At 41.1% G+C, this 27988-nt stretch overlaps 1 protein-coding gene across 3 annotated transcripts; it reads right to left on the reverse strand.

The window, feature by feature from the left end:
• Positions 1-266: 266 nt before the first annotated feature.
• Positions 267-27412, reverse strand: cep350 (centrosomal protein 350). Of its 3 annotated transcripts, XM_019896757.1 has the most exons (39): positions 27061-27412; positions 24023-24093; positions 23751-23836; positions 23610-23653; positions 23290-23398; positions 23011-23161; positions 21853-22472; positions 21637-21750; positions 21444-21551; positions 20906-21022; positions 18231-18949; positions 17992-18110; positions 16260-17233; positions 16004-16139; positions 15617-15738; positions 15406-15539; positions 14934-15078; positions 14598-14761; positions 14351-14461; positions 14160-14234; positions 13921-14039; positions 13632-13703; positions 13321-13535; positions 13027-13217; positions 12531-12809; positions 12275-12424; positions 12023-12183; positions 10683-10805; positions 8922-9160; positions 8239-8429; positions 7954-8089; positions 7313-7473; positions 7080-7213; positions 6946-6998; positions 5220-6871; positions 3707-4243; positions 2941-3087; positions 2729-2851; positions 267-2286 (listed from the first exon to the last, which is right to left on the reverse strand). In XM_019896757.1, the coding sequence occupies exons 3-39, from the start codon at positions 23830-23832 to the stop codon at positions 2131-2133; spliced, it is 8883 nt and encodes a 2960-aa protein (XP_019752316.1). In that variant the 5' UTR covers positions 23833-23836; positions 24023-24093; positions 27061-27412; the 3' UTR covers positions 267-2130. The 3 variants fall into 3 exon arrangements, with proteins under 3 accessions (XP_019752316.1, XP_019752315.1, XP_019752317.1); XM_019896756.1 differs by lacking the exon at positions 24023-24093; XM_019896758.1 differs by lacking the exons at positions 10683-10805; positions 24023-24093.
• Between the last annotated feature and the right edge of the window lie 576 nt (positions 27413-27988).

Here is a 27988-nt window from a genome sequence, read left to right on the forward strand (position 1 = left end):
TAAAAAAAAAAAAAAAACTGCCACAGAGCGTTGCTTTACAAAGCTTTATTTACAGTTCCAAAGTCTACAAATATTATGTACATGTTTGCAAAGTAAACCATTCATTCGCCAACAATCACCGAGGTTCCAGAAATTGAGGGCCTGATAGGCTAACAGTATATTTACACCCAAAACAAGTACTTTACAAGCCAAGTGCACTTGGTGCACACTCACAGCATATTAATATAAATATTTATTGACATTTCAAACAATAAAAAGGGGAAAAATAGCGGCATGGGGGTTAATTTAATAAATCTAACTAGGACCAAATATTTGGTTCATCTCCTGGTTCAGGGAGGAAAAGGCTCCCCTCTACACCAAGACGATGAAAGAATTAGACAGACAAGGGGTCTAAAAAGGTGTTCAGTCTACTACAGGACGCACTGCATAGTTACAACAGAGAAGGTTACTTTCTCTAATATACAATCAATTCAAGAAGACAATCTGGGAGACTTGAGGTTGGCATCACATTTTTGGTACATGATCTAACCAGCGACTACAACAACAAAAAAAAAATATTGAGGGTAGAACAGGTTTAAGTTAAGGTCACTTCAGCTTAAAAAGAGTCAGAAAGGAAAGAGCCGTTGAGCCAATAACGAGCTAGAAAGAAAATTATTGGTTCAAGATAAGGTCACACCGAGGCCTGCAGAGTGGAAAGCTAGACGGGGGTTGTCCATAATAAAAAAAATGATCGGAGAGTCTTTAGCGTGTCATAGTAACCACTCAACTGTCTCTACGTACATCAGGTTGAGGCACAGAAACACAGAAGGTTAAAAACAAACACTAAGTTCAAACATGCGAGGAGTGATTAGGCCCAAACTGAAGTCATGGGGCTGGCTGTACTTGGTACGCCATTAGAGAAGAAGAATTTTTTTAAAAAAATGATCATTTACAGCAGTTGGAAAAACATGACATTCAAAGGAGGTCCAAAACATGTTGAGCCATCAAACCACAGTGTTCGAACAACTTAAAGAGGCACTTGAACAGTGTTGACCGCCGTCGTCACCTGGCTATGTGGGCTACGTTCTTGGCTGCTGTTTGTTCGTTCATCTTAAAATGTTTCACAGCACTGAGGATGAGGAGTCGCTGTGCGAACCAAGCGTGCACTTTGAGAAAAGCAGGTGTTCCCTCATGTCGTAGAAACGAAAAACACTAAGAATGAGAAAGGCTCAAATCCAGCATTTCGGTACCGTAGTGCAGTACATTATCCTTTTTTTGTGTCTCACTTTCACACTGTATGCTAATATGTAGTGTATCTACTTGAGAGCATCCTATACCTGCTCTATATCGGTAAACGGAAGCGACGAAGAAATGCCAAAAAAGTCTTCAAAGGAAATCAGTAGTATTTGACTCGCAGGCTGTATGGATAGTTTTAACACACACAGTGCTGATATTAACACACAGCACAAAAGTAAGACACAATTGTCATCAATGTGACTCTTAAATATGAAAAATGTTCTTTTCATTCTCTTGAATCTCGGACATTAAGTCTATTGCCACGTTCATATTCCTTGTGCTTTTAAAGTTACATCCTCAGATTCTTTGATAAAACATTTAAACGCTCCTTTTATATTTTGACAGAATAATACACAATTTCAGAGGATACTTTCTCTTCTATTCAATTGTGTTTTTTTTTTTTTTTTTTACAAAATAAATAAAATACTTTGTTTTGCACAATATTGCATCTGTGGTGTCCCAATACAGAGCAGTCTACATGTTTCCGATCAGTGACACATTTCAGCCACGGAAATTAAAAGTATATTACAAGACGCCAAAGTTTGAAGTCCAACACATCTTGTTGGAAAACAAGGAAGAAGAAAAGCCCCCCACGGAGGGAGCATGACTGACAGTAAGATAAGTTTAAGGCAAATGTCCCGCCCCCCGACACACAATAACTTCGAATAAAAAGGCGAAAAATGACATCACTGATTGTAGTGCAGACTGTATAAAAGAAAATGTGCCACTGATCAACCAACTGTTTACCTACATTGGTTGCTATATACATATATGTATTATTTTGTTGTTTCTCAGGAACTCTAAGACTCTTTTCAAACCCATGTTTGTATTTCCGACATTTAAAGTGGATTACATTCAACTGACGGCAGCCCTCTTGGTGATGAGACTCAGCGAGTTGGCGGTGTCCTTTAGCAACAAGTCAAAGATGCTGTCTGCCAATTGCATCTTGACTGACAGCTCATCTTCTTCGTAGCAGACCCACTGAGCCTCCTCCTCGTGGAGCTCCTGTACCTGCACAACAAATACGCAGGGCAGAGTTTGTGGTGTGTTCAAGACTGTTTTGAGAATTACTTCCGAAACCACTGATTCTGAATGATGGGTCTATTTGAAGAGGGGGGGGGGGGGGGGGGGAAGTCGTCTGTTTGCAGTTTTTGGGCAATAAAAGTATTACATGATTTCAATATTCATCCAAATAATCGTGATTATTATTTTTTCTCTTCCATAACCGCACAGCCCTGTGTGTGATGTCACGTCAGTTTTTCCAAGCGTGTCATTTAGGCTCGTATGCGAAGATAATGTGTGTACTTGAACATGATTGTGCTGTATGATGACTGTTTCCTTTTCTTTTTTTTTTACACAATTTTACTTATCTTCACTTTCTGTCCATTTATTCCTGTATATTTTTATATGTTCAATAAACAAACAAGCAAACAAATAAATAAACCATACTTACCAGTATCTGATCAACTCTGTCTCGTTTCTTTCGACCAAATTTGAGCATCTTCTGCCAGTCAGATTTTTTACTCTTGTTTTTGGTCAAACCGTAAAGTTTTAGAACTTCTTCTGTGACAAATTCCTGAACAACAGACAATCAAAGGTACGTGATTTTTGGGAGCGACAATGTTTTAAACGTGTGGTGGTGTTTTGGAGACAATCAAATCATACCTGTACTTTATTGATGTCTCCTGGCATCTTGACTCTGTGGGAAAAGGCGGGTCGGATTCGCTGTGGTTTAACCCACTCGGGCTGATTGGCATTGGGGTCTTCGGCATAGATTTCCCGGAGGATTTCCCACGTCAAGTCATACACAGCCTGTGGGAATACAGGTGTTTTGTTATCTATTTGTTTGTATACAAGAGTTTGGTTTGATCGTTGTGCATAACAGAATGATGTCTACCTTAGTTCACAATCATGGAAAATTTACTACAATTGATTGTCTGCAGTGCCTGCTGAACAATTAAATGTGAACCCAGAAAGTGGGCACTAAATTGAATGTTTCACCTGAATAGGTTGCACAATGTTCATGGGTGTGTGCGGGTGACCTACGAAGATTGCGAACTTTTAATAAGAGCCCGAATAGTGGGTGCAAAATGGTGTATTGACCCAGTTTTACAGACTGTGCGCAATGTTGGCCTATAAATAAAAGTGTTGCAGACCGTGGTAATTAAAAGAAGGTTTGGTGCTTTAAGCACACAAAGGAAGGTTAGAGTTGAGCATTGCAAGCGCAAAATTAATTTTCAAGTGAAGGAACTGTAGTGTTAGCGAAAGAGGCAAACAAACATATTACTGAGCAGTTTGGATAATGGGAGGATGGATATTTCTCCTTTAAGACAATTATAACCTTTATTTTTTTTTTTTATACGACGATGCAAGTCCAGTTTGCAGTAATTCGGCAGGTATGAAGCACATGTGTTGTGTGTCGTGTTTTCACCTGCTTGTAGCTGCGGATGGAGAGGGCCTCCTGTTCTTCCGTTCGGTCCTCAACAGTCAAAAACTCTTGAGAAGGTTTGGGGCAGGCCACGTGTGATAATGAAACCCTTCCTTCCTTTGTAAGGCCACAGCTCTTCCAGATATCCTGAATGGCAACATGGACCAACTTTTCAACCTCGCCGGCTGAGTGGGGCACCACCATGGCAGGTTGTTCTGGCAGTTTAGGGGGCAGGGGAAGAGGGAGTGCAGGTCTCGGTGGCGTCTTCGCTGACTGGTCCCCATCTGGGTGCGATGCCAGTCCCCTCGGGGGATCTTCAGCTGAGGAACCAGACCTTCCCGCACCTGCTGCCAGCCTCGTCTCTTTGCCCTTCTGCTTCTGTTGGAGTCGCTGCTGTTCCCTCCGTGAGCTGAGGCCAAAGTCCTCATCAAACCAATCCTGATCGTCGCCGAGCTCATCGAGCAGATCACGGTTCAATTCCAGCGCAGCAAGTCTCTTGGCGAGCTCTTCTTGCCCACTGGCTCCCAAAATTGGACTTTCCTGTTGTAAAAGAAACATGCTCTTATATGCATTCGTCTATTCTTTCTATGCTCAATTAGATACATCAGATCATCAGCATAACATTGGACTTTGGTTGGTGGAGGGAAAAATCAATTGAAGAGGGCAAATCAACAAGTTATGTTTGTCAGTGGTCTGTAACATCTCAAAAATTACTCTTTGACACTGTTATTTAAACATGAAAGCACCATCTTTCATGGGTTTGTGCATCACTTATTCAACTAAAAACAGTACTTGAGTAAGCCTAGCAGCTGACAAAAAGGGAGGAAAGGGAAACTTTGAGTTCCTATCACTTGCCGCTTACGCTAATACAGTAAATGCACATGCACGCTAATAAAGACGCCTGACACAGGACCTGCCTTTGCAAAGACAGTAATGGTCAGAATTAAGAGCGTATTTATTATTGTAGTTGTAGTGCACGTCTTTGCATTTGGCATTTCAAATAGTTGGCTGCCTCGTACAGCTAAATTGGGTGACAACTACTAAATACCGGTACACAACTCAGTTTGTTCATTAAAACTGAGGATGATTATTTTACATATTTCACTAAAATTTTACATATAGCTCTTGTAGCTGATGAAATCTGATTGTGTGGGTGTTTTTAAAAAGTCTTTCGTGACGGTGTACTAGTACACGGAGCTTGCAGTTCACAGTTTATGTGAACACCAATTGTTGGGAATTTAATTCAAAGCTATTATACTTTCTTCCTGCATAAGTGGTTAGTTGTCGTCTTTCTGGAACACACTCCCATCGACGACATTTTAAAACACTTGAATGTTTACGTTATAATAATGGATCACATTTTAATTCACATTTATTGAGGTATGCATTAGTGGTTACTTGTCCTCTTTCTAGAACACACTCCCATCAACGACATTTTAAAACACTTGAATATTTCCTGTTATTATAATGGATCACATTTTAATTCACATTTATTGAGGTGAAGAATCGGACTCACCGGTCGGTTACAATATTCTGGCGATGATGGCTCGTCTTCTGGCAAAAAGGAAGAGAGAACATCATGTGGCTCCAATAGTGAACTGAGCCCTCCTCGTTCTTCTGACTCAAAGACGACGGCTCCATTGATCTGATTGGAAGCTTCAATTTTCTGCTCTTTAGCCCTTTTAATCTGAACCAATTGCTGAACGGTGTCAATCACAAAGTTACTTAGTAGTTTGTCTGCTAATATGTCTGGAGAAATTTGATCCTTCTGCGCCTCCTTGTGATCACCAGCTTCATGGAAAACTTCGGAAAAGATCAACTGGTTATCTGGGCCCGCCTCTTCTTTCTCAGCTACCGCAGAAACGTCCGGACTATATGATGGCACATTGTCTTCCTCAGCTAATGCAGAAATCTCTTGACTGTCTGTTGGTGTGGACTGGTCAAGAGAATCGTCCTTCTCAAATATGGAAATTTTATCCTTACTTAGTGGCGAATACTGATCCAGCACATTTTCTTTCTCGAGTCTGTCCGTTAGCTCCTGACCATTCTGTGGTATGGATTGGTTGTGATGTTGAGAAGAGAGGTGCGTTTCCACTTTTGGTAGTCCCTGGCTATTGAGGTTTTGCTCTAGGTTAGTGACTACATCTGTCAACTCTATCAATACATCACTATGAGAGGTTTCGTCACTTTGCATCTTTTCCGATATTTCCTCATCGCTTTTATGTTCATCGTCACATGGATCTAGCACATCATCGGAGTACGAGTTGTCATGTCCCGCAGCATCTGTGAAGATCTCAAACTTGTCGGACAAATGAGTGATCTTTTCAGGGGGAGCAAAGATCCCATGACGTTCCCGGCACTCAAAGTATACAACTCCATTGTAAGTGCCACAGTTGCTCCCCTCAGACTTGTCTAACTCCACACCAGCCCAAAAGCCTCCAGCAAAGCTGGTCGAACCTTTAAATCTTAGTGTCCCAGGTTGGACATTACCAACAAGAACACGGTCTCCAATGTTGTAACTTGGCATTTCATCTAGACTCAGAGGGAGAGGGCTATGAGAGTGAGAGACTGGTGCTGGGGAGATGGAATTAATGTTCTGACTCTCATTGTTAGATTCTTCAGTTTTCTGAAGATCGAGTAGTCGACCAGATTCATGGCTTGCTCCACTAGTCACAGAATGGTGACTCAATTCTTCAGCAATCTCCTGTTCAATTTCTTCATCTTGACTGGTAGACCTGGTTTCAATTTGGCAAACTGTATCCGGCTTGGAAATATGTTGGTCCTTCGTAGGTGAAGAAGGTGCAGATGACTCAAAATCATCTTGGTAATCTGCCAGAGGAGAAGAAGCCTGGACATCCCTTATCGTTGGCTCCTTCCCTGAGGAAATGACATCCAAGTCCAGTCTACAGGAATGATCAATGGATGTGGGTTTGTCATTAGCGTGTGCGATGAGGTTCGCTGCAGCAGAATGTGCTTCCAGCACACTATCATCCTTCTTAGACTCCATTATTTGTGACTGGGCATCTTCAGTAGAGGGTCTTAAAGTATAGTCTGGTGACTGACACCTCTCTTGACCCGAGGTCAGGAAATCTGGACCGCCGTGTACAGGGGATGGTGACACAGCTTCAACATTGAGCCCTTCAGATGCCAAGGTAGATCTAGTACGACCTAAATGAGGGATAGACATTTGTCAAAAACCTCAGTACTGCACAAATAAACAAATATAAGAGGAAAAAACGTACTTTGGTGGAATGATGAATTCAGCCCCACAGTAAGTATTTCACTGGTTTCAGAGCTGAAAATATGATGGTTTTAGTTTAGTTTATTTTCTAACTGGAGTATAATAATTAATTTGATTTATTACATACGTTTGTACCTTTTGACAGGAGACGAGGAATCGGATTGACCTTCAACTAACGTAGAATCTTGCTTCTGAGATTTGCTATCAGGAGTTTGCGTAGGTTCTTTGTTTAGTTCTGCCTTAGTTTTTCCAATGAAGTTGTCGTAGTTCTGAAAAGAAAAAGGAGAGAGGGCAAAAAGATGACTCTGTAAAGAAAAAGAAAAAGAAAAAGGCAAACACTGCACCAGAAGAAAATGCACAGTATTTACCTCTAGTTGTTTCAGCAGGCTGGCCTCTTGTGCCTTCAGGAGCTCCTTTTGCCTCATCTCCTGCTCCCTTTTGAGCTTACTCGCCATTGACTTACGTTTTCTCAATTCCTCTTTCAGGGCCCTGATACGGCCCTCTATGTCACTCTGCTCTGAAATGGGTTCTGAAAAGCAAAAATACATCACAGATTCTGTGAGCAAAATCAGACTCCTGTGATTAGCAAAGTGTAATCCAACTTGGGCCCACACGAACTAAAACCTAATTATTTAGAGATTAGAGTATGTTTTCTTTATGTCTAAAGTTCACTTTTAAGCTACTTGTCAAACTAATTCTCCGTAATGCAACAACAGAAACTCACTTAGAGTTACATCCTTTTAAAATTGAGTTTGTGATTTAAACCACACCAATTTGGTGATTTGGAGATTTATTTCCCCCATTATCTTTTCATTGAACTGAGTGAAGCAGTTTGTGATCTCTGTTCCTGCTGCACAATGGAAATTGCTTGCAGCATCACATTGTAACTGACTACATAGTGCAAGCTGTGCAGCTTCTTTATGTTCACCCATTGCACTTGTCCTCAACCTACTTCTTGGAGCAACAGCAAAAGCTATCATATTAGGCGATGCTATGTTGTAAAACTCACCAGTCTGTGAAGGTGTTTCTGTTGGCCTATTTGGGGCCTGCTGGGATATTTGGAAGGAAGAGTGAAGTTGCATGTTTCTTGCGCTGCTGGTATCAGGGGGAGAGGCATGATTGTGGCTGCCTTTGACTGGAGAAGACTGAAAAGAGGATATGAACGTTTAGTTTATGACTTTGGGGTGATAATATCCGTGATAACTAAGTCAGAACATGTTGCATAGACATTTTTATGTTGACAGACTTTCAATGTAAAGATCATCTTGGAGTAGCTAAATGAATTTGTGCAAACCTGCTTGCTGAGTGTGAGGGAAGCAAAGTCCTCAATGTAATTTGTCGGGCTGCTCAGGTTCGAGGCAAGCGTGATTTCAGCCAATGATGCAGGTTGTGCTGAGGATGGACTTCTTGGTTCCTGACAGTGTCCTTCTGTGTGTATACTGCACTCGGATGTTGCTGAAGAATAATCGTCTTCAGTCACATACTCTGAAAATCACACCGCATGAAAAAGTACAGTCACGTTTTTTTTTCCCTCCTACTATACCAACAGATGCCTTTGTATTTGATACATTACACTGGTCAACAAATGTTAACTGCCAGTAGATTTTTAAAATCAGAGATGCAAGTAAACGTTTCTTGATAATTTTTTTTTGGCGCAGATTCAGAATCTGGGTTTTTTTCCATAAAAATAATATATTGTGTAATATATTTAGTAATATTTATGAATTAAGGAGAATTTTTTTCTGAAATGTGAAAGCTATTAATTGCAACGCATGATAAAATACCTACTGCGCAAGCTTTTATAGGTAAAACTTAGGAATAGCTCTCATAAACCTGATGTGCTGAAGTAATTTTTTAAATGAGCACCAAAAACACATTAAGGGACAGATAAAGCATCACTGATTAAAATTTGTTGTTGATCAGTGTTATTGATATTAATCACAAGTCACTTATGCCGCAACTAATGAATTTTATCACCTTTCTGGCTGATTGCTCTGGGTTCTGAGTTTCGATGGTGACGGGACTTGGGGATAATTTTCGAGACGCACTTGCTCCGATTATCCGATACGGCACCGCCCTCTGACCAACTAGCCAGGGCCTCTTTTTCTATCCTCCGGACCTCTGCCTCCTCTTGATCAAGACGCTTTTTCCACTGCAGCAGTTCTTCAGCGTGATGACGCCTCTGCATCAACTGCTGCTCCCGCTTAGTCAGGAATCTAATAGGTAGATGGTAGGAATAATGCAAAAGAGAACAATGCAGAGAAGTGTGTGGGTGGGGGGGAGAAAGGAGAAAAATTAAGATGGCATTAAAGACAGAAGAAATGCGAGAGTTAGTATGGGCAAATCAGGAAAAACGGCAATGAACAAGGTACAAGTAGGAGAAAGACGTTTAGCATAGCAAAAAAGTTCAAAAAGCAGGCAGATTCAAATCTCCAAGAACTGTTTTCACAGCAAATTCATATCAGACATGCTTGCTCGAATGAAACAGTCATACAAGTGAGAAGGACCCATTGACCAAAGGTGATTACAGAATAGCAAGGAAAAAACTGTTGATTTGAGCAACAAACTGAATGCCTGAGACACTGCATGCCTAAGTACACATTTAGTAAAATAAAACTCTTTTTGCATAACGGTGATATCAGGCTGAAATGCCCTACTGTCCATTAAAATTTAGTACATTTCATACTTTTCACAACACAATATTGATCAGACCTCACTTATTTTTACAAAGTATTGACCGAAATATAGTGTTGAATATGTCTTGTGCTCTTTGATGATGCACTGTTAATGAGTTAACAGCCATGTCGGGTTTCATTTCAGTGTTTCTTTTGTTTGATAAATTCAAAGTACTTTACTGTAAACAATATAAAGGGACCAGTCAGATATACAAGTTGGATCATGCGCTGACTCAACACAGATGCTGTTGTGCCTCAGTATTTAGTGTTAATCGAATTTAAAGGCTATTCTACTTTCCTAATTCAAACTAACGGCATATCAGACCGTAAAGAATCACCGCCCTATTCTCTTCCAAAGAACGGCTTTGTACTTATTAGCCCAAGCTATGCAACAGTTAGCCAATCGAGGGACAATTAAGATATATTGGTCTCACTCTTCGTAAACAAAATTCTTTTAACTTCATGCGATAGTAGGTCTTAATTTGAAACGTTTTGTACTAATGACTGCCACAGTTGGGGTATAAAGAAACTGAATCTGCAACTCTAGTAAACCTGTAAGTCGAGAAGGAAAGAGATTGTTTTGAATTCAACACCAAAGAAATAAGTACAAATTGAAGAATGCAGTCAAGATTTCCCATCCAACAAGGAAAGGTACAATGAAAATATGCATCACCTTTGACCTTCTCCAAATCAACCACTGCCCATTTACTTACTATTCGCGTTTGCTGTAGAAAATTAGTGTGACTACATTTAATGTCCTGCAAAACCTTTTAAATTCAATGTGAAGTTGTCAAAAGTTTCGCTTTTTTCAACGCATCTTTCCTTGGACATTTAAAACGCCCATCAACACAAATGCCATCCTGGCAAGAAAAAAACCCAAAACAAAACCTTGAAACCTCAGAAACCCCAAACTCATCACAGACATCATTCTCCACCACACCCTTGTGACGGCCCAGTGCCAAGTTTTTCCATTGGGAGAGGAAGGGGATGAATGTGAGTTGTGGGTGGGGGGCCCAGGCTAGGTGCAAGTGCGGCGGAAGGTGTAGGGAAAACTACACAGTACCTGTCCAACTGGTTGTAGATAAAGAGCTGGAATTTAGGATGAAGGTTTGGAAGACAGACACTAAGGGAAGCCCAGTGCTGGGCTGTGAACACGGAGAAAAAGCAGTGGACGGGAGAACAGTGTCTACAACACACAAACATGCAACAAAGCAAACAAATCAAACACACAGACAAGAGAAATGTAGGGGAAACGTAAAAAGACGAGAATTGACAAAGGAAAAAAAATAATCAAAACAAGGGGACAAAGGGAAGAGAGGGAGAGAAAAGAACCACATGAGTGTGTGTTTTGTGTGTCTCATTGGAAACATTCAGCTGTCCACTGGAATAGAGTTAATTTTCTAACTTTGACGCATGCATTCACCATAAAGTTTTATTCGTATAAGGGGCCGCCACGCCAGTTTCAGGAGGATGAATATTAGAAACCGCGATAAACTTATGAATTGGAGGGAAAGTGATTGTTAGTGTGTTATTTTAGACCCTGTGCACAAAGGGGAGAAAGTCATGAGCAAAAACAGGCCAGTGGTCATAAAATAACACAAAAGTAGACAATAATTAATTCTAAGGATCGTGGGGAAACAACAAAGCTCCCCAATAAAAAAAGCCTGATCAATTTCAGTTTTGTTTGTTTTGTCTGTTACAGTATTTCCAAACATATCGGACATATTGATGACCATTCAAGTACCGATAGATAAATGCCATATCAATAATTGCAAAGCTAATATCATAATATCACCCAGCTAAAATAGCCATGACATGACAGAAGTGAAGTGTGAAGTCTTATATTGCAGAAAAAAAAAAATGTGTGCTGTAAAAGGCTCTGCAATCACATGACCTAAGCTGGTAGCCAAGACAAAAAGACAGATTAATTCCAATCACATGCAGCTACTGGTCAACAAAAGCAAGTACCAAGTTTGTTTATCGGGCACAAAAAACAACCATTGTTAAAAAGACCGAATAAAACACAACAGTCACGTTGTATGGTGCAGATGCAGCAAAATATGGGTCATAAAAACGTAAAAAGTCAGCTCATAAAAAAATTAATTAATTAATTAATTAATGAATTTATTTTAAAAAAAAAAAAAAAAAAAAAAAAAAAGGATAAATGTTCCCAGAGCTCAAGAGTTTCTCGATCCCCTATGCCCACAGCTTCGTGATGGAGCGATCAACATTGTTTTCACAACCATAAGAAAAAGAGTATGAATGATTGTTAGTTTAAAATTGTTTAGTTTCTAATCAGTTTTCTTTTTCTCTCAACACTCAGCATTGATAATTTCAACCAGGGTGAGGGAGGTTTGCAAAAACAAATTCAGTAAGATTGAATTAATGAAGAAGAGCATTTACTTTTCATCCATACGGGAACGCATCTTCTTGAGCTTCTGCATGATGCTGCTCGTCTCGCTAGCAGAGACGGAAGGCGATGGCGATGGGGTGCGGCTGTCATCGGTAGGTCTCATGTTGGAAGGAGCTGCTTCTGACACAGGCGTTTCTGACACTGGAGACTCCTTGAGAACAGATGGAGGACTTATTTTTTTGAGTTAAAAAAATTCAGTTAACTTTTTCTTGACTAGACAATGGTTCTACTGTACTACGTACAGGGGGCACTTGACCACCAGCAGACTTGAGACGCTCTTTTAGTCTCTGTGTTGAGGTCCTCATTCGCTCAATCTCTTCTTGCTGCTTCAACAGCAGCTGCTTTTCTTTCCTTGCTACTTTATTTGCTTCTTGAAGACGCTTGATCTCAGCCTTACCAGGGTTACAACATAATTTGTGTTTAAAAAAAAATTATATGTATGCGCAAAGCAATGGCTGATTAGATTAGGATACCTGTGTGGTGTTAACTGTTAAGTACCTGCTCCTCCTGAAGTCTTAATAAAAGGCCCTTCTGCTTCTTTCTGATAGGTGGCAATTTGTCATCCTCGCCCTTATTCCTCAGCTGCTTTTTCTGGTGCTCCAGCCATGCCAACTCAGTTCTGATCTTTTCCTTGACAGCTTTCTGGCGCAGACGCAGCAGAGCGTTCTGATGCTGCAGTCGTAGATCCTCATCTTTCATGTGCTGACGCACCATGTCCATAGTGAACCGGGAGAAGCTGTCCTTTCCACCAGAAAAGGACATATTTGGATTTTGATGCTGCGGGCGAAAAAGGCAAATAATTTGAGTCTGCGGTTGGTGAAAAGACAATCTATACCTCACAATAAAAGGCAAGTCAAATTTAAACAGTAGAATTCGAAGGAAGCGAGACAGTGAGGGGACACACGCAACGTACATCCACAAGTGGAGCTTCTTGGCCAATCTTAGATGGTACCATTGAAGTGGCCACACAAAAGTGCTCGAACAGGCCTCTCACCTTTGTACCATTATGTGACCCTGAGAGTAGTGTTGAGTTGTCCTCTACAGCTTCATCCTCTGAATCCTCGTGGAGGTGTGGCCTGTTCTCCAAAGAACTGCGGCGGTGCACCTTAGAGGGCAGCAAAGAGCTGAAGGAGCGTTCTTCCACTTCATCCTCCGTTCTCGATGAGTCGAACTTGGAAGAGTACTCTGAGAAACGAGACAGGCATAGTGCAGTGTCTGTCCATTGTAATTCATGATGGAATGCAGTTGTGAGCTCAAAATTCACTGGGATGTGTTTTTTATGTGGTACCCTTGTCATCAGCTACAGAGGGGATGCTTTCAGTACAGAGGGAGTCGTTGTCCGCAGTGGGACATTCCTCCTCTACTGAATTGCTGCCCGGTTCCCTCTCTGCCTGCTTGTCATGTTCTTTCTTCCATTCCAATTCTGTTTCTTCTTTGTTCACCTCCTGGATATGTTCCGCAGATGTGTGTGAGGGGCTATTGGGACAGCTATCGTTTGCACCACTAAAGAAATGAGAGGGGGGGGGGGGCATGTTAAACTTTGCTCCTCGTGTCTACTGTAATTAATTGAGACTTGTGTTGTGTAAGTATAGCTAGTACATGTGATTGGGTCTTTGCACAGGCCGCGAGTCAGTATGACTGAGGCTTCGACTTGATTCCTCTCTCTGGAAGCTGCAAGCACAATTAAACAAAATTCAGTTTCAGTGTTCAACTGTGTAATATTAACTCTTTTTTTTTTACTATAAGTCTTGGAAAAATTGAAAGAAAATAAATAAGTATCTGGGGTTGAACGTGTGGAGTGTGTCAAGACATAAATATGTCTTTGGGATTGAATGAGTTAAAATGTAGTTAATTTATTAGTGAGCTAGGACTTGAAGAAAGGTCTTACCTGTCGGAATCTGATTGGCTCTGCTTTTCCCGATGGTGCTTGGTCAGAATCGAAGACTCAGGCGCAACAACGGACACAGCGAGAGCTCCTTCGATCTGAGTCCGTGCCAGATCTGTCAACTGGTAGAAACATTTTGCAAACTGATGACATACTGGGCGCTTGTGTTTACAGTGGGAATCATGCATTTATTGTTGTGACCCCACAGTCAATCAGCAGTGTCAAAGTACAGTATTGCTAACCTCTTTGATGTGACGCGCTGCTTCGGCCGTCTCTTTTTGAGTTAATACGAGTTTTTCCAGCAATTCTTCATGAGCCTGTCCAAAAACAAGCCGGCACTTTAAACATGAATCTCTTAATATTTCCAACTGGTAATTTTTTGCTGAGTAGAAAGTAACAGATCAGCTGAGGAGTATTGAATGTGAATTTGTACCCGGGCCGTTCTCTGCCTGTCTTCTTCACGCTGCAGCTGGGCCTCCAAAGCCTTTCTTTCAGCCTGGATCTTCTGCTCATAAAGGTCATTCTCATATTCCTGCTGCTTGGCCTGTGAGGTTTAAAAAGAAATGCACATTGAGGTTGCCATTTGACAAAAATTAAAGAGATTGAAAGTATAAAAGGATATATTAACATAATCGATTTGTCCTTATTTTATGAAATAAAAAGCCATGGCCTTGTTTTACCTCAAGTATTTGTGCCAATGAAGGACTCTCCTGCTGGGCTACAGACACACCCATCAGCCTCTCCACATCCCCTAGATGTCTAAAGGACTCATCTATGCACTCCTGGTACTGGAGCTCTGCTGTCATATGATGATGCAGGGCGGCCGGAGAATATTGAAGATTACCTGAAAGAAGGAATGGGGAAGAAGAGAAGCTTCATGCATGATGCTGACTCATGACTAATGAGCCTGAAAAAACAGAAACTCGTTTGTCTCGCTTATTTATATATAAAATAAGTCCTGCTAAAAGGTTAAAGCTATTTAATCTTTTGTAAATGTTTCCGATGTGATTATTTACCTGTGGCCCTGCTGCTTTTACTGGGCCCGGCACTGAGACCATTTCTGGGAGATTCCGAGTGAAGATCTGCGGCTGGGGTAGAGCCCAGAAAGCCAGAAGGAGAAGTCATTTGTCCTCTTGATGGTGGAGACTTTTGTTGCTTGGACTGCAATGTTGAGGGAACATTTTGATGACGTGAGGAACACATACTGCTATTCATTGAAATGAAATTAATAGTATGTATGGATGAGCCGCAGATTGTTACTCATCTGAATCACCCAAAAATTAGTCAGTGCGCACTTCCAAAGATTATTACAAGTTTAAAAAAAAAATACAGTACATGTAACAATGCAAATAAAAGTCATTTAATTGTGAGCAGCCAAATGTCAAATATCTGGGTTAATGACATAAATAATGTGGCATAAATGAGGACTATTCTGAACAGAACTAAAAATGCTATTTCGCCTTCAGCATTAAGGCAAACTGCACTAACCTGTGGAGCCATGGGTAGACCCATCAGTCTCTCCACATCCTCAAGCTGTCTCAAAGACTCCTCTATGGACTCCTGGTACTTGAGCTCTGCTGCCATGTACTGCTGCAGGGCAGTAGGTGAATACTGGAGTTTACCTGAATAGAAAGGTTGAGGAGGAGACAATCAAATTACACACAATTAAAGAAAAGGTTTGCCTGTGGCTGGAGCCTACCGTTTATTCGAGAATCATTCTTGAGAGAGGCTGCTGCTTGAGACGAAGCCAAATCAGGAAAGGCTGAAGGGGAAGCCAGTCTTCCTCGGGATTGTGGAGACTTTTTACTTTCCATTGCCACACTAGAAGTACGGTACAGAAACATCACAAACCAATTATTCATAAAACAATTCCAAGAACAACCTCTGCAAGTATCCAGTTGAAACGTTGCAAATAAGAGTTTGAAGATGATCATTTACTTGAAACAAAACCAAAACAGAAAGAAATCTTCAAACTTATCAAACTGAACAATCCTGAATACAGTACCTTCAAAAAAATGAGTTTTCCCAATTGTGGCATGAATGCCACCTGGTGGCCAATTTTAAAAGCAGAGATTTATTAAATCACCTGTGTGGACTGGAAGTGTTCTTTGACTGTTGGCTAATGCTATGAAATGACACAAAGTCATCATCATAGACTGCTGCATCTCTGTGGGACCCTCCCGACTGAATAGAGCAAGAAGATGGGGAATTCCCGTCATTCACTGTGGGAGAAAGCCAAGGAAAAATTCAGATTTTTGTCGACATTGCAAGTACTATCCTTGCATTTCAACAACATCGGGCACCAGGCAGGGTCATACAGAGGTAATTATGACTAAACTAACCTTTAACATTGAGGTTCTTTAAGTAAATGTTGATTACACTGAAAGGATCTCCTTTGTTCAACTCCTCCCAGGGCATTTTATTGCAGTTCTGAGGCGTTAATTGTGACGTGAGGGCCAAGCACTTGGCAGCCTCCTTCTGGAAGTCAGTGAGGCGTTGCACTTCCACTCTTTGACCAGGACAGTCATTGGCGTGATCTGCCAATCTCAGAACATGATTGGTGGGAGGTTGAGGAGGACTCATTTCATCCTTACTGAAGCTACCCTCACTCAAAATGGTACCCTCACTGATAGAACCGCCACTTGAGTCATGTAGATCTGTCCTATTCTCCCTGTTCTCCTCAGCTGTTCTATAGGGTCTAATATGAGGCATGTCATCTGTTCTCTCTAAGCCATTGACTTGGTTCCTTTCCAATCCATAGCTGCAAGCAGAGCACTCTGTTCGATCAGGTGTAATTTGTTGTGGCTGCCCTTTGAAGGTGTGCAAATTCCCAGCTCCCGGAAGAGATGCACTATTGTATGGACTAAGACCCGCATTTGTTATAAGTCTATGGAGCCTCAATGTCAAGTCGGCATTTTCAAATGTGCCAGGTCCAGATGCCAAGCCTCTCTCATCAAGATTAGCCCGAGTGGACCTCGGGGCCAAAATATCTGCGTCCAAAGAAGTTGTCTCGCCAAAGTTGATTCCCACCCGGGCAATCTGCCGGGCTTCATTCTCAATGCGATTAGAGAGAGAGATGGCTGTGGCTTTGATGGCGTCAATACGGGACCTCTTTGACTGAGACCAGGTGGGGGTTTCTGCAAAAGTGGGCTTGACGTCACCAGCTGTAACTGTGTTCTCCAGCCTCCGAGGTTGAGAAAGGAGAGGGTCATAAATTGTACACCCTAGTGCACCAGCGCTGGAGGCGGAGATAGACTGAACAGCTGGGCTGAGGTCAGGATTAAGTCGAGAAGTAACTCCAACATCCAAATCACCCCTGAAACAGAAATGCCAAATAGATGCGGTAAGCAGCTCGCCACAAGTCATTGCAAATTTATTTCCTGCAGACTATACAGAAATACAAATCTTTTAAAGTCAAGCAAATCTATTATCAAATGAATCAATAATTATTTTGAAAACCAATTCATCATTTTGTGTCCTTGTTTATTTAAAAATGTCCAAATACACTGAATTTCAGGCTCTCAACCATAATCTCAGATTTGTGTTGCGTAAAAATAAAACATTTGTAAAAATATTCTTTTACTTTGAAAAACAATTGACTTTTGATTGATCAATTTTCTGGCATGACGGACCAAACCAGTAATTGAATCTTAATTTATGTTTCTGTATTTTCTGGAATGACAATGTGAAATAATGTCCTGTTTTTGAATATAGCAATGGACATTCACCCCTCCCCCCGTTTAACCGATTAATCAACGAAATGAAATTGACAAATCAATGGATTACTGAAGCAATCGTTAATTGCACCCCTAATTTAAATATGATCATTTGAGTAAAGAGATTACTCGTAAAACATTTGGAGAGAAACAAAACATGACCAGATTACAGCATCAATATTCCACTGTAACTGACGAACTGTTGTGTAAATTATGAATGTGGTGTCACAAGGCTTGTCGGACACAATGACAAAGTATGGTAACTTCATATATATATACAATCATCTAAAAATTGAGAAAATCACCAAGCATATCCCACTTGTTATTTCTGTGTACTGGTCATCTCGCATCTATCTACCTTTGTAATGGAGGAGATAGCTGATCAGTCAAAGACCTGTCACTGCTTGAGGGGCTCTGTGGTAGTTCCATTTTCTTATTCTCTTTGTCCGACTCTCCAGAGGGCTGGTACATTGGTCTCTGTGATGAAAAGTTAAAACAGGAGTAAGGCGGCCACTTAATCAAACTTTCTGCAACATATCTCTTAAGGCGTATTTATTTGAAAATGGAACAAATGAATTCAAGGCTTATAATACATACCAGTTGATTTGAAACAGCAGAGGATCGCATCTGAATGGCCTCTCCAAGATGGGTCTCATCCATTGTGAGAAGGTTGTAGGTCTCTTCCCTATACCGTTTCTGCCAAGGGGTGCCAGCTGCTTCGATGGGAGTGACGACAGTTTTAGCCATTTCCTTTTGCCTCCTGTAGAGCTCCTGAAGCCTCTGGTTTCGTTTCTCTGACTCCTCTTTCAAAGACTTCTTCTCTTCTGCCTGTTGTCTTTTTCTTTCTTCTTTTTGCTTAACAATGTACTGACGGATTTTTTCTGAATCATAGTGCCGCTTCTTCTCCTGAGTTTCAGCCACACTGGTGGAGGGGTTGGCACTACGACACCCTCTTGAGGGGCCATATGTTGGCACAGTTGTTCCCCAGAAGGAGAGGGGAGTCCTTGTTTGAGACAATGACCTTGCTTTCCCCTTCTGACTACCCTTACCTCTCCCAGATCTTGGCCGAGACCGCTCCTCCTCTTCAGCTGCCTTGCATTCAAGCAGTGGGTCATCAAATATGGCCCGGATGTCTGCTGACAAGAGGTCTTTGCCTAGAGGCACTGGGCACTTGTCCTGACAAGCCGACAAGGGGCTAGAAGTGGTGGTGGAGTGGATTCTGGATTGAGCCTGTAATGCACTTTGACTCCTGTCTGTGCTTCTAGGACGAGGAGGGTGGTTTGCTTCTTTGTCAACAGTGGACCGCCGATGGGAAGCTGTTGACAGTAGGGTGAGAATATGAACTTCAACACAATGTAGCCCATAGGTAACCCGGCAATTGCTTATGATGCACTCATTATAGTGGTACATTGGTTTTGCTGTTTGGTGCTTTCTACCGTCTTTGTTACCGATTTGCTTTACTGTTTGTTGTATATGTTAATTGCTCCATGTACAGCACTTTGTATGCAGCGATGGCTGTTTGAAAGTGCTCTATAAATACAGTTGAGTTGACTTGAGTACAAATTGTTTGAGCAACAAATTCCAATATTAAGGGCAAAGGGTCAACTTTCTTTTGAATGACCGAAAAAAAAAAAAAAACACACACACAATACTGTTGTCTCAAATCAAATATACTGTACATGGATGTATTCCACTCAAACAGTGACCTGTGTTCTGTCCAAAAAAAGACCTGCAATGTTCCAATTAAATATGTTGAGTGCATTATGATGTTTTAAACACAAGATGACAAAGTTGAAGAACTGATTGCAGGTACTTGTTAAACTGCTTTGAGGCCCGTATCCCACTGAAAGGTCAACGTTTGAGTGTTGGCAAAGGTAGCATATGTTGAGTTCTCGTCAGGGTTCGTCGCAAAGGTCGCAAACATTTGCCAAACGTTCACCAACAATTTTAGTGGCTTTTTTCGTCACAAGAAAATTATGGGCAAGTTCAAACATTAGGATGTATTGTGTTGTAAAATGCTCTGAGGAGCTGCATGGCAACGAGACTGAGAATGACGGGAGGGAACCTGGCATGTTTGATTGTGAACTTGGGCTTGGACTTCAATGGATTTAATAATGAGGATTGATCAAAAAATAATGTGAGTACATTGTTAAATACTTCAAGTACAACCGAACTCAGTTTTGCTCCCGCTGCCTTTTTAAAAACATACGCTAGCGTGGATGCATGCTACCGAATTGTTTCAGATAGTGTACGTTTTACCATGACTGCGTCTAATAATACAATGCGCCTTGTGTATTTGTTAAATACAGAAATAGCACCCGTAACTGACACTACACTTTTTAATACGGTGCACCGTATGGTCGTGAAAATACAGTAAAGACAGCTTATTGAAGTAACGGGGTTGGGTGAGAGTTGCCATGCCAACTTTAATCCGTGATGAACAGTCCTGATTTTAAAGAATCTAATCCAGGCAGTTGTGAACCACCCTAAATTGAGCCAAGCTTCACTGGATGCCAATCCTACTCTGCCACTCCCTAGGGTCTTTGCCGGCAGCAGTGGGAGCAACCTCATCATCAAATCAGGCTACGACTCATTGTTCACCCAACCGAAACAGCCAGTCGACCTCAATTCCTGCTGGTCGTGGGCAGTCAGTAGAGACAAAGTTTATAAGATGAGGGAGATGTCACGGTATAGTCAGTCATCAAGTTAGGAACTTTTGTTATTTATAAAAGCTGCATTGTCTAAGTGTGCTAGCATGCCATGTATTTAGATATTCAAACTCTCATACAAGACTAGAAGGCATGTATTTAACAGCTTCAAATTCATTGGTGGACTGTAGGGTAGATAAAAACTGCAAAAATGTTGAACCATAAGAACATAAAATGGAGTGCATCAAGAACAGAAAAAAATAGAATGAGAATTCTCTTTTACGCAATGAAGCCTTATCAAACAAATTGTGGATGTAAATAACTGAAAGGGGCATTTATGACATCGAAGTGACACATTCCAAATGGCTGCTCAAAGCACTCCACCATTTATCACCTTTTTTGTAATCCCTGCCTTCTTTTCAGCGTTTGACTCACTGCACCATGATACTCTGCCAAGAGGTGCAAGAAGATCATTTGAGATAAAGCAAAGATGGCAAGTTTAGAGTTGGGCTGAGTCAGCTCTCTATACTGCAATGGCTTGAAGTGTGTTGAAGAAGAAGAAGAAAAAAAAAAAAAGGAGGTCTGTGGCATAATGTATGGATTGAAGAGTTCACTTGCCCCAACCTGTTTGGTGCAGTTTGTCTTCGAGATGGTGCCTGTTCACCCTGGATTGCTTGGGAGCGGTACCAAGTATCTTGTTTGCCAGCTTCAAGCCCTCCCGCCAGGAAGCAGGGGTAATCACTGCAAGAAAAATATGTTAATAATGTACTCGCTTGTCAAGTGCAATTACAGATATAATAAACAGGTGCTAAAAGCTCTGGAAAATACCATTTAAAAGCCCACAGAAATGTTCAAGTAGTTCCTGGTAATCCAGATACATGTAGACAAACAAGCTTCTGTTTGATGTGATCGGAAGAATCACATGAAGTTGGCTGCAGATTCTGGAGCTATTTATGGAACCATGCCTCATGAATGAACTCAAACAAATCAAGTTGGAAGAGGTGGCAAAAACCAGGGAAACCATCGACGGCAGACAACAAGGGTATGCAATACTTGTCTACAGTGTGTGTCTATACCTGTCCCTATCAAAATGCCGAGCACAAAAACAATCACTCTTGTTCAATATATTTTGCTGAAAGTCCATACGTATCCTTATTCCAACCTGTTTTTGCGTTTTGGCCAGAGGCAGCTTTGTGGATTTTCCTGGTTGGTTTCGCTTCTCTCTCTACAGAATGATGCCGTTCCTGTTGTGGCCTGGGTGCCGAGCTTCCTGTAACAACAACACAATAAACACGTAAGACCTCTGCCGCCGAGTGTCTCGCTTCCTTACATCAAAGTTTTATGTTGTGTCTTACCAGCAGACCGCTTTAATGGGTCCTTTCGCAGGTCCTTGTTTAAACTCTGAAGATCCTCTTCTTTTAACGCATTCCCATGGGTAGCACGGGTCCTGGCCTCAGTTTTGCTGAAGCCTGAGGAAGAAGCAAACAAATAAAATCAAAATTTGCAGAACATTTATTGCAAAACTGTGCTGCTACTATAATAAGAACTGTCATAAAGTATGAGTATGATACCTTTGTAAGTAGGCGCTTGTGGTGCAGCTGCTACCTTCCTTATTTTGGCTGTAGTGCCGCCTCTGTTACTCTTGGCGGATATTATGGGCTGCTCAAGATGGCCCAACACTTTTTCCTTTTCTGCAGTCTCCTCCTGAAGTTTTACCTGCCTTCGAATACGCTCTTTGAGCTTTTCCAGCTTATCATCCGGTTGATGTCGCCTAAGGTTTTCCAAACCCTGGGAATCAGAGCCTGGACTGGTGGAAGGAGTGCTTTCCCATCTACATATCAAGTCAGAGGCAGGAGGTAGAAACTGACTGGACTTTTGAATATCCATGCTGCGGGTGAGTTGTGCCTCGGGACTGCAAGTCTCCATAGCTGGGAGTGAACTTGTTGCATGTGATGGGTGAGCAAAAATCTGCTGGGTGTCTACAGTGGGCGGGTCATTGAGGTAGCAGACCTCCGTGCTGTCTGCAGAGTGCGCGATGTCCTGGGTCCCATCTGTGTGCTTGTCCCAAAAGTCTTTCTGGTAGACGGGCTTGCTCAACGGAGCGTCTGAGGATGGGGACAAAGGCCCTGACATTGACTGCGGCGTGAAAGCCTCCAGCTGAGATGAGTGTTGTGATGGAGGGGCGGTCTCTCTGGAGACAAACCAGATTACGTTGGATCAGCAAAGAGGATCAAGATTTAGTCTTAATTCAACATTCACACATATGGAGGCTGACATCTAGTTTGGATGGTCGCTTTTAGGAATGCAAACATGGCTTCATCGATTGACATTACAGTGTACCCACCAAAAAAAAAAAATGGACATTTCATAAACGATGTTGTTAACGAGTTATTGCTAAGAGACACAACATTTTGTTGTGATATAGTTCTTCATTTCTCCTTGGACGGCATTTAAGGTGACATGACATTGAATTTCTCAACTGCAACTATACCTTTCAGTTCACAGAATAAGACTTGACCATCTCTTTTTTTCATTACATTTCTTAAATGTGATACAGGTATTGATTATAATAGTAGATAACAGTGCAAAAAAATTGTTTTTTTCCCCTAACTTGAATGTGAGTTAAAATCATTATCATTACAATGTTTTAGCATTTTGGATCGCCACAAGGCACAAACAACATCAGACAGGACAGAGACAGAAATATTTGTACAAATTGTCCATCCCACCTGTACGAAGCCAGCTGTTCCCTGAGCGCCATACTGTTGTGCTGGCTGACATTGCTGTCTTGGGTGGCGTTTCTTAGCGGGCTGCGTGAGCGTCTCTTTTTGGAACTTGACTGCCGATGTTCTTTGAACTTTGAGGACCCCCTCGTCTCATCTGTGAAGACGAAAATGCAATCTTAATATCCCAAAACAATAAAACAAACTAAAGAATTTTATTTTCAAATATTAAAGACCATTTTGAATATATTAATTCTCGATTTTTTGGGAACATGATTAACCAACCTCTGCTGCGGACAGATACAGATATCTTCTTCTTGGGCGGGTCCATAACAGAGAGGAGGAGTGCTGTTGTCCCAGGAACGGCCTCCACATGGTTTTCTATTCGTCGCAGCTACACGAACAATGATATCATATCATTTTCTCTGTGGTCTGTCATTAGTCCACTGACGTCAGTATCAACTTTGTCTTTGTTAAAAATCAATAATTACTATCTCACTTTGTATGAATATTGCAAAATAAAAGGCAACAACAGAACCAACACCACCCTAATCATTGTAACAGTAAAACCTGCACTGGAGATGCAATGGATTTTGTATACTTACAGCGGCTTTGGACTGAGGCAAACTGTTCCATGCAGTTGTTAAATCTGTTGAAAGAGGAAGATAATTATGACAAGGAATATCAAATGTGATATACCGGACACATCAACTACTTAAAATTAAATAGTGTGTTTCATTACAAACCTGTATCAACGTTGTGATCTGTGTGCTGATGAACTGTGACACCAAGGGGCAAAGCCCTTTTACTACTCCTCATCTCACCCATTCACCTGCAGACAAGGTTAGACAATGAGATGTAAAACACTGGGTATTTACTACTGTCTATGCTATATTGGCCAACAACACGTTTGCTTTAGTACACGACCATAAAGGATTTCAAAAGAACCACTAAATATATGATGAATATTATGAATGACAGCGGCCGTTTGATCAGATGGAGAAAAGCTTTTACTTACAATGCTAGTACCACACTGCTGACACAAGGTGAACAACAAACCAGGGAAGTGATGCCAACACACAAGCAAACCTAAGGTACAAAATTAAATCTAACTTCATGACATGTCACTGTAAGTCACCTTGCAAAGTAAAGCACTCCACTCAGTTTCAATATATAATGGGCTGAAGTGAGGAGCAGAAGTTGGTTTATGACAAAATATGGTCAAGAATACTATTTTCAAAAATAAATAAACAAACCAGAAAATGTTCTGGTCACACAAGCAAGAGTAGATGAAAAATTCCCTTGCATCGTCTTAAATTTTAGGATTAAAATGCCACTAATTAGGGACAGGCTGGAGACCTGAACATCCATCCACTCATCCATTTTCTGATCCGCTTATCCTCACAAGGGCCGGCCGGGCATGCTGCAGCTTATCCCAACTGTCTTCAGGCAGTCGGCGGGGGACACCCTGAACCGGTTGCCAGCCAATCGCAGGGCACACAGACACGAACAACCCTCCGTGCTCACACTCAAACTCACACCTAGGAAAAAATTTAAGAGTGTTCCATTAACCTGCCACGCATGTTTTTGGAATGTGGGAGGAAGCTGGAGTACCCGGATAAAACCCAAGCAGGCACGGGAAGAACATGCAACCTCCACACAGGGAGGCCGGAATCCAGAATCGAACTCTGAACCTCTGCACTGTGATGCCGACACGCTAACGAGTCGCCCACCAGGCCGCGAGTCCTGAACAGCTAAAGTAAATTAATAAATAACGAGGTGGGTGAACTCACAACGAAAACTGCTACATTACGATAGGATGAACTAACCTCTTTTGAAAAAGGGGCAGCTCAAGGTATGTTGGGAATTCCAGTCAACTCCTTCTACAGTAATATCTGCATTCGGGGTTGGCAATGTATTATTATCCTATTGATATCTGGATATGAACATTCAAGATATTAATTTTGATCATCAATAATATACCAGCGATATGGACTTTCCGCGATCACGTTGCATGGACAGCTCATGCCCACCAACCGCATACCTTGTTTCAAGTTTGACGATCAACAGCCAAAAGGGCAAATGAAAATCAAAACAAAGAACAACACAGAAGAAGAGAAAAGGAACAGTCAGCAGTTTCAAACAAGGAAATGAGCCAGCTGGAGGCAATAAGAGCTAAGACTGTCCTTGATGTCAATACAATAATGAACACAATCAAACGAGTATATGAAATTAGCAGGTTTCTTATGACTGTATATACCTTCTGCGACAACACTTGAGTTTCTGCGGCACATAGTTATGTCAACTTGTCATTTAAAACTGGTTTTACAACACTGTGTTCACCTCTGCAGGTTTTCATGAGGGAGGGTGAAACTGAAGATTATCAAATGTCATGTGTGTGACGGTTGCCTAAAAAGACCTGTAATACAAGAGTGCAGCAGCCATATAGAGTCCACGCTGGGAATTCACTTTAAAAACACAATTACCCTGTGAGGACCTTTTACTCTCAACGGCCACACTGGCTCATATTGTCGGAGAAAACTTCGATTGTATTTTTTTTAAAAGGGACTTTTAAAAAAGAAAAGTCATGCACTTTGGTCATATGAATCATATGACATTGCCCTGAGCTGTGCATACTCCCTTTCTAACAGAGTGAACAGGAAACACCCGGTGCGAGTTACATTTCCAGCTTAGTCATGTATGATGTGTATACTGTACCTTAAACCAAGGTCACTTTACTGACAGGTGAGTAAGCCTTGCGCAAGCACGTGAGCAACTCTTGCGCAAGCACGATATTTAACAAACAGCTAACAAAGACTGAGAAAATTGCTATTTAAAGGTTTGTGGACAGAATAAACAACGATACAATACGGTGGCAATGTGCAATATTAAAACTGCCACAATATCATTGTTGTCATGTCACAATATTAAAAGCATCAAATCTGTTAAATCGGCCTACAGTAAAATAAAGCCAAATGAACAATTAATATGAAAAACAATATTTTTATCTACATCAATTAGAATTGTGCAGTTTTACATGATCACGACAACATTGCAAAATTTTACCAAACAAGTGTGGCATATACTGTATGTAAGACAGTAAATCATAAATCATATCAAAACAATAATAAGTTGAAGTGATAAATTTGTTTTTTTATGTGTTGCATTAAACGAGATGTAAACAATATGACTGTACTTCTTAAGCATCTAAACATCTTTACAAACTCCATAAATGAATAAATAGAATATACATAAAAATAAAGTCTACCAACCAACGATATGAAGCAGGGTTTTCTTTCCCTCCCATGTCGATTTTAATTCCATTAATTGTTCAGTCCTACTAGTACACAAATATTGTGGTGGCATAGGAGACATCCACTGCAAAATGTGTTTTTAAAAAAGTGCTTACACTTTTGAATGCAGGCAGCTTACGTGTTCGACTTACCAGTTTTGTGTCCATATAAACGGGACTGTCAAAACTGAAACTATGAAGCCTCTAACTGTATTTTTGATCACTCCTGCTGATTTCTGCATTAACATAAGATGGTGTGGGGGAACAGCACATGTATTATCATGGTTATTCTGAAGAATTGAAGAAGTGGTAGATGAAGACACAACCACACCTCAGTGGACCGACTGCGGACGCAGTGGTCGTTAAGAAAAGTTAAGTTGCTTAGCTACAAACATGACAACGGGAAGGAATGATCCCCCGTGAGGTTTTTAATGTTGAGTTTTTAAGACGTTTCACAAGAGTTGTTGATGAACTCTTTTTACAGCCTTTAAATTGTAGGCAGTACTTTTCCTTAACGGGGCTTTTTAAACACGTCGATAATCTTTATAGGGCGTGAACAAAAGGTAGGATATGATTACTAGTATGGTCTACGATTAAATCCTCAAGCATTTTCTCGTAAATATCACGACACCAACTCTTTTTACCTCAAACTTTAATATGACTCATATGTTTGCCGGCCCAGGAAACTCAAGAGTTCAAAATTGAGCTAGCCGAGAATGAATTCTGATTAAAAAAAAAACAATGATAAAAGACACGATGCTTACCGTTAAAGATAGGGGTCCGAATCATTTAGACGTCCATGATTATGCTGATGGGTTCGAGAAAGAAAAAGTCCTTACATCATCAAAAATCTTCAGATCGCTTCAGTAGTCTGTTTGCTAATGTTAGCTCAAAGCAGCTAGGGACTACCACTTGTGCTAAAATAGCAACTTTTTCAGCGACGCGCAGCCATGGTTGCCGTCCAAGAGATTCCCCAGGGAAGAAAAGCAAATTTTGTTCGTGTTCCGGAAACAAAAATTGGCTACCCGCTTCTTAGTTTATCTTGCCGGGTTAAAGGTATGAACCTCTTGGAACCACTGAAAACGAGATATCCAAGATGGGGCGCTTTGTGACAGGCGACTCACCGAAATATCGCGAGATTATTGTCGCGTCGGGAAAAAAAGGGGAAATCTAATCCAATGCAAAACAAAACCAAATTAATGTTTTTTTTTAATGTGTCATTATATTAATATTGTTATTATTATTATTATTATTATTACTTTGGGTTAACTTTGTGGCCTACGCCATTATCTTGAAACTGAATTCCATTTTGTAGTATTTGTTGTATTCAGGACTAAAATTAATGCAATAAAATATAATGAATGTAAATAGTCTCAGACACTATCTTGCAAATTGTAGCATTTGAAATGTTAAAAAAAAAGGACAATAATAATAATAATCATGATAATAATAGTCTACTGATTAGAACGACGGCCTCACAGTGCAGAGGTGAAGGGTTCGATTCTGGCTCCGGCCTTCCTGTGTGGAATTTGCATGCTCGTGGGTTTTCTCCGGGTACTCCAGCTACCTCACACATTCCAAAAACATGCATGGCAGGTTAATGGAACACTAAATTGTCCCAAGGTGTGAGTGTGAGCGTGAATGGTTGTTGGTCTATGCATGCCCTGCGATTGGCTGGCAACCAGTTCAAGG

Source organism: Hippocampus comes, unplaced genomic scaffold (genome assembly GCF_001891065.2).
Source record: "Hippocampus comes isolate QL1 unplaced genomic scaffold, H_comes_QL1_v1.1 scaffold22, whole genome shotgun sequence".
NCBI classification, from domain to species: domain Eukaryota; kingdom Metazoa; phylum Chordata; class Actinopteri; order Syngnathiformes; family Syngnathidae; genus Hippocampus; species Hippocampus comes.

What these genes read in the sequence shown, in the direction of transcription:
- cep350 (XM_019896756.1), bottom strand. Translation starts at nt 23,832, where the DNA reads ATGGGTGAGATGAGGAGTAGTAAAAGGGCTTTGCCCCTTGGTGTCACA. An exon ending in CAGAGCAATCAGCCAGAAAG is followed by an intron (nt 8,430 to 8,921) that starts GTGATAAAATTC and finishes TGTGATTTTCAG; the next exon opens with AGTATGTGACTGAAGACGAT. An exon ending in CCCTCACACTCAGCAAGCAG is followed by an intron (nt 8,090 to 8,238) that starts GTTTGCACAAAT and finishes TCCTCTTTTCAG; the next exon opens with TCTTCTCCAGTCAAAGGCAG.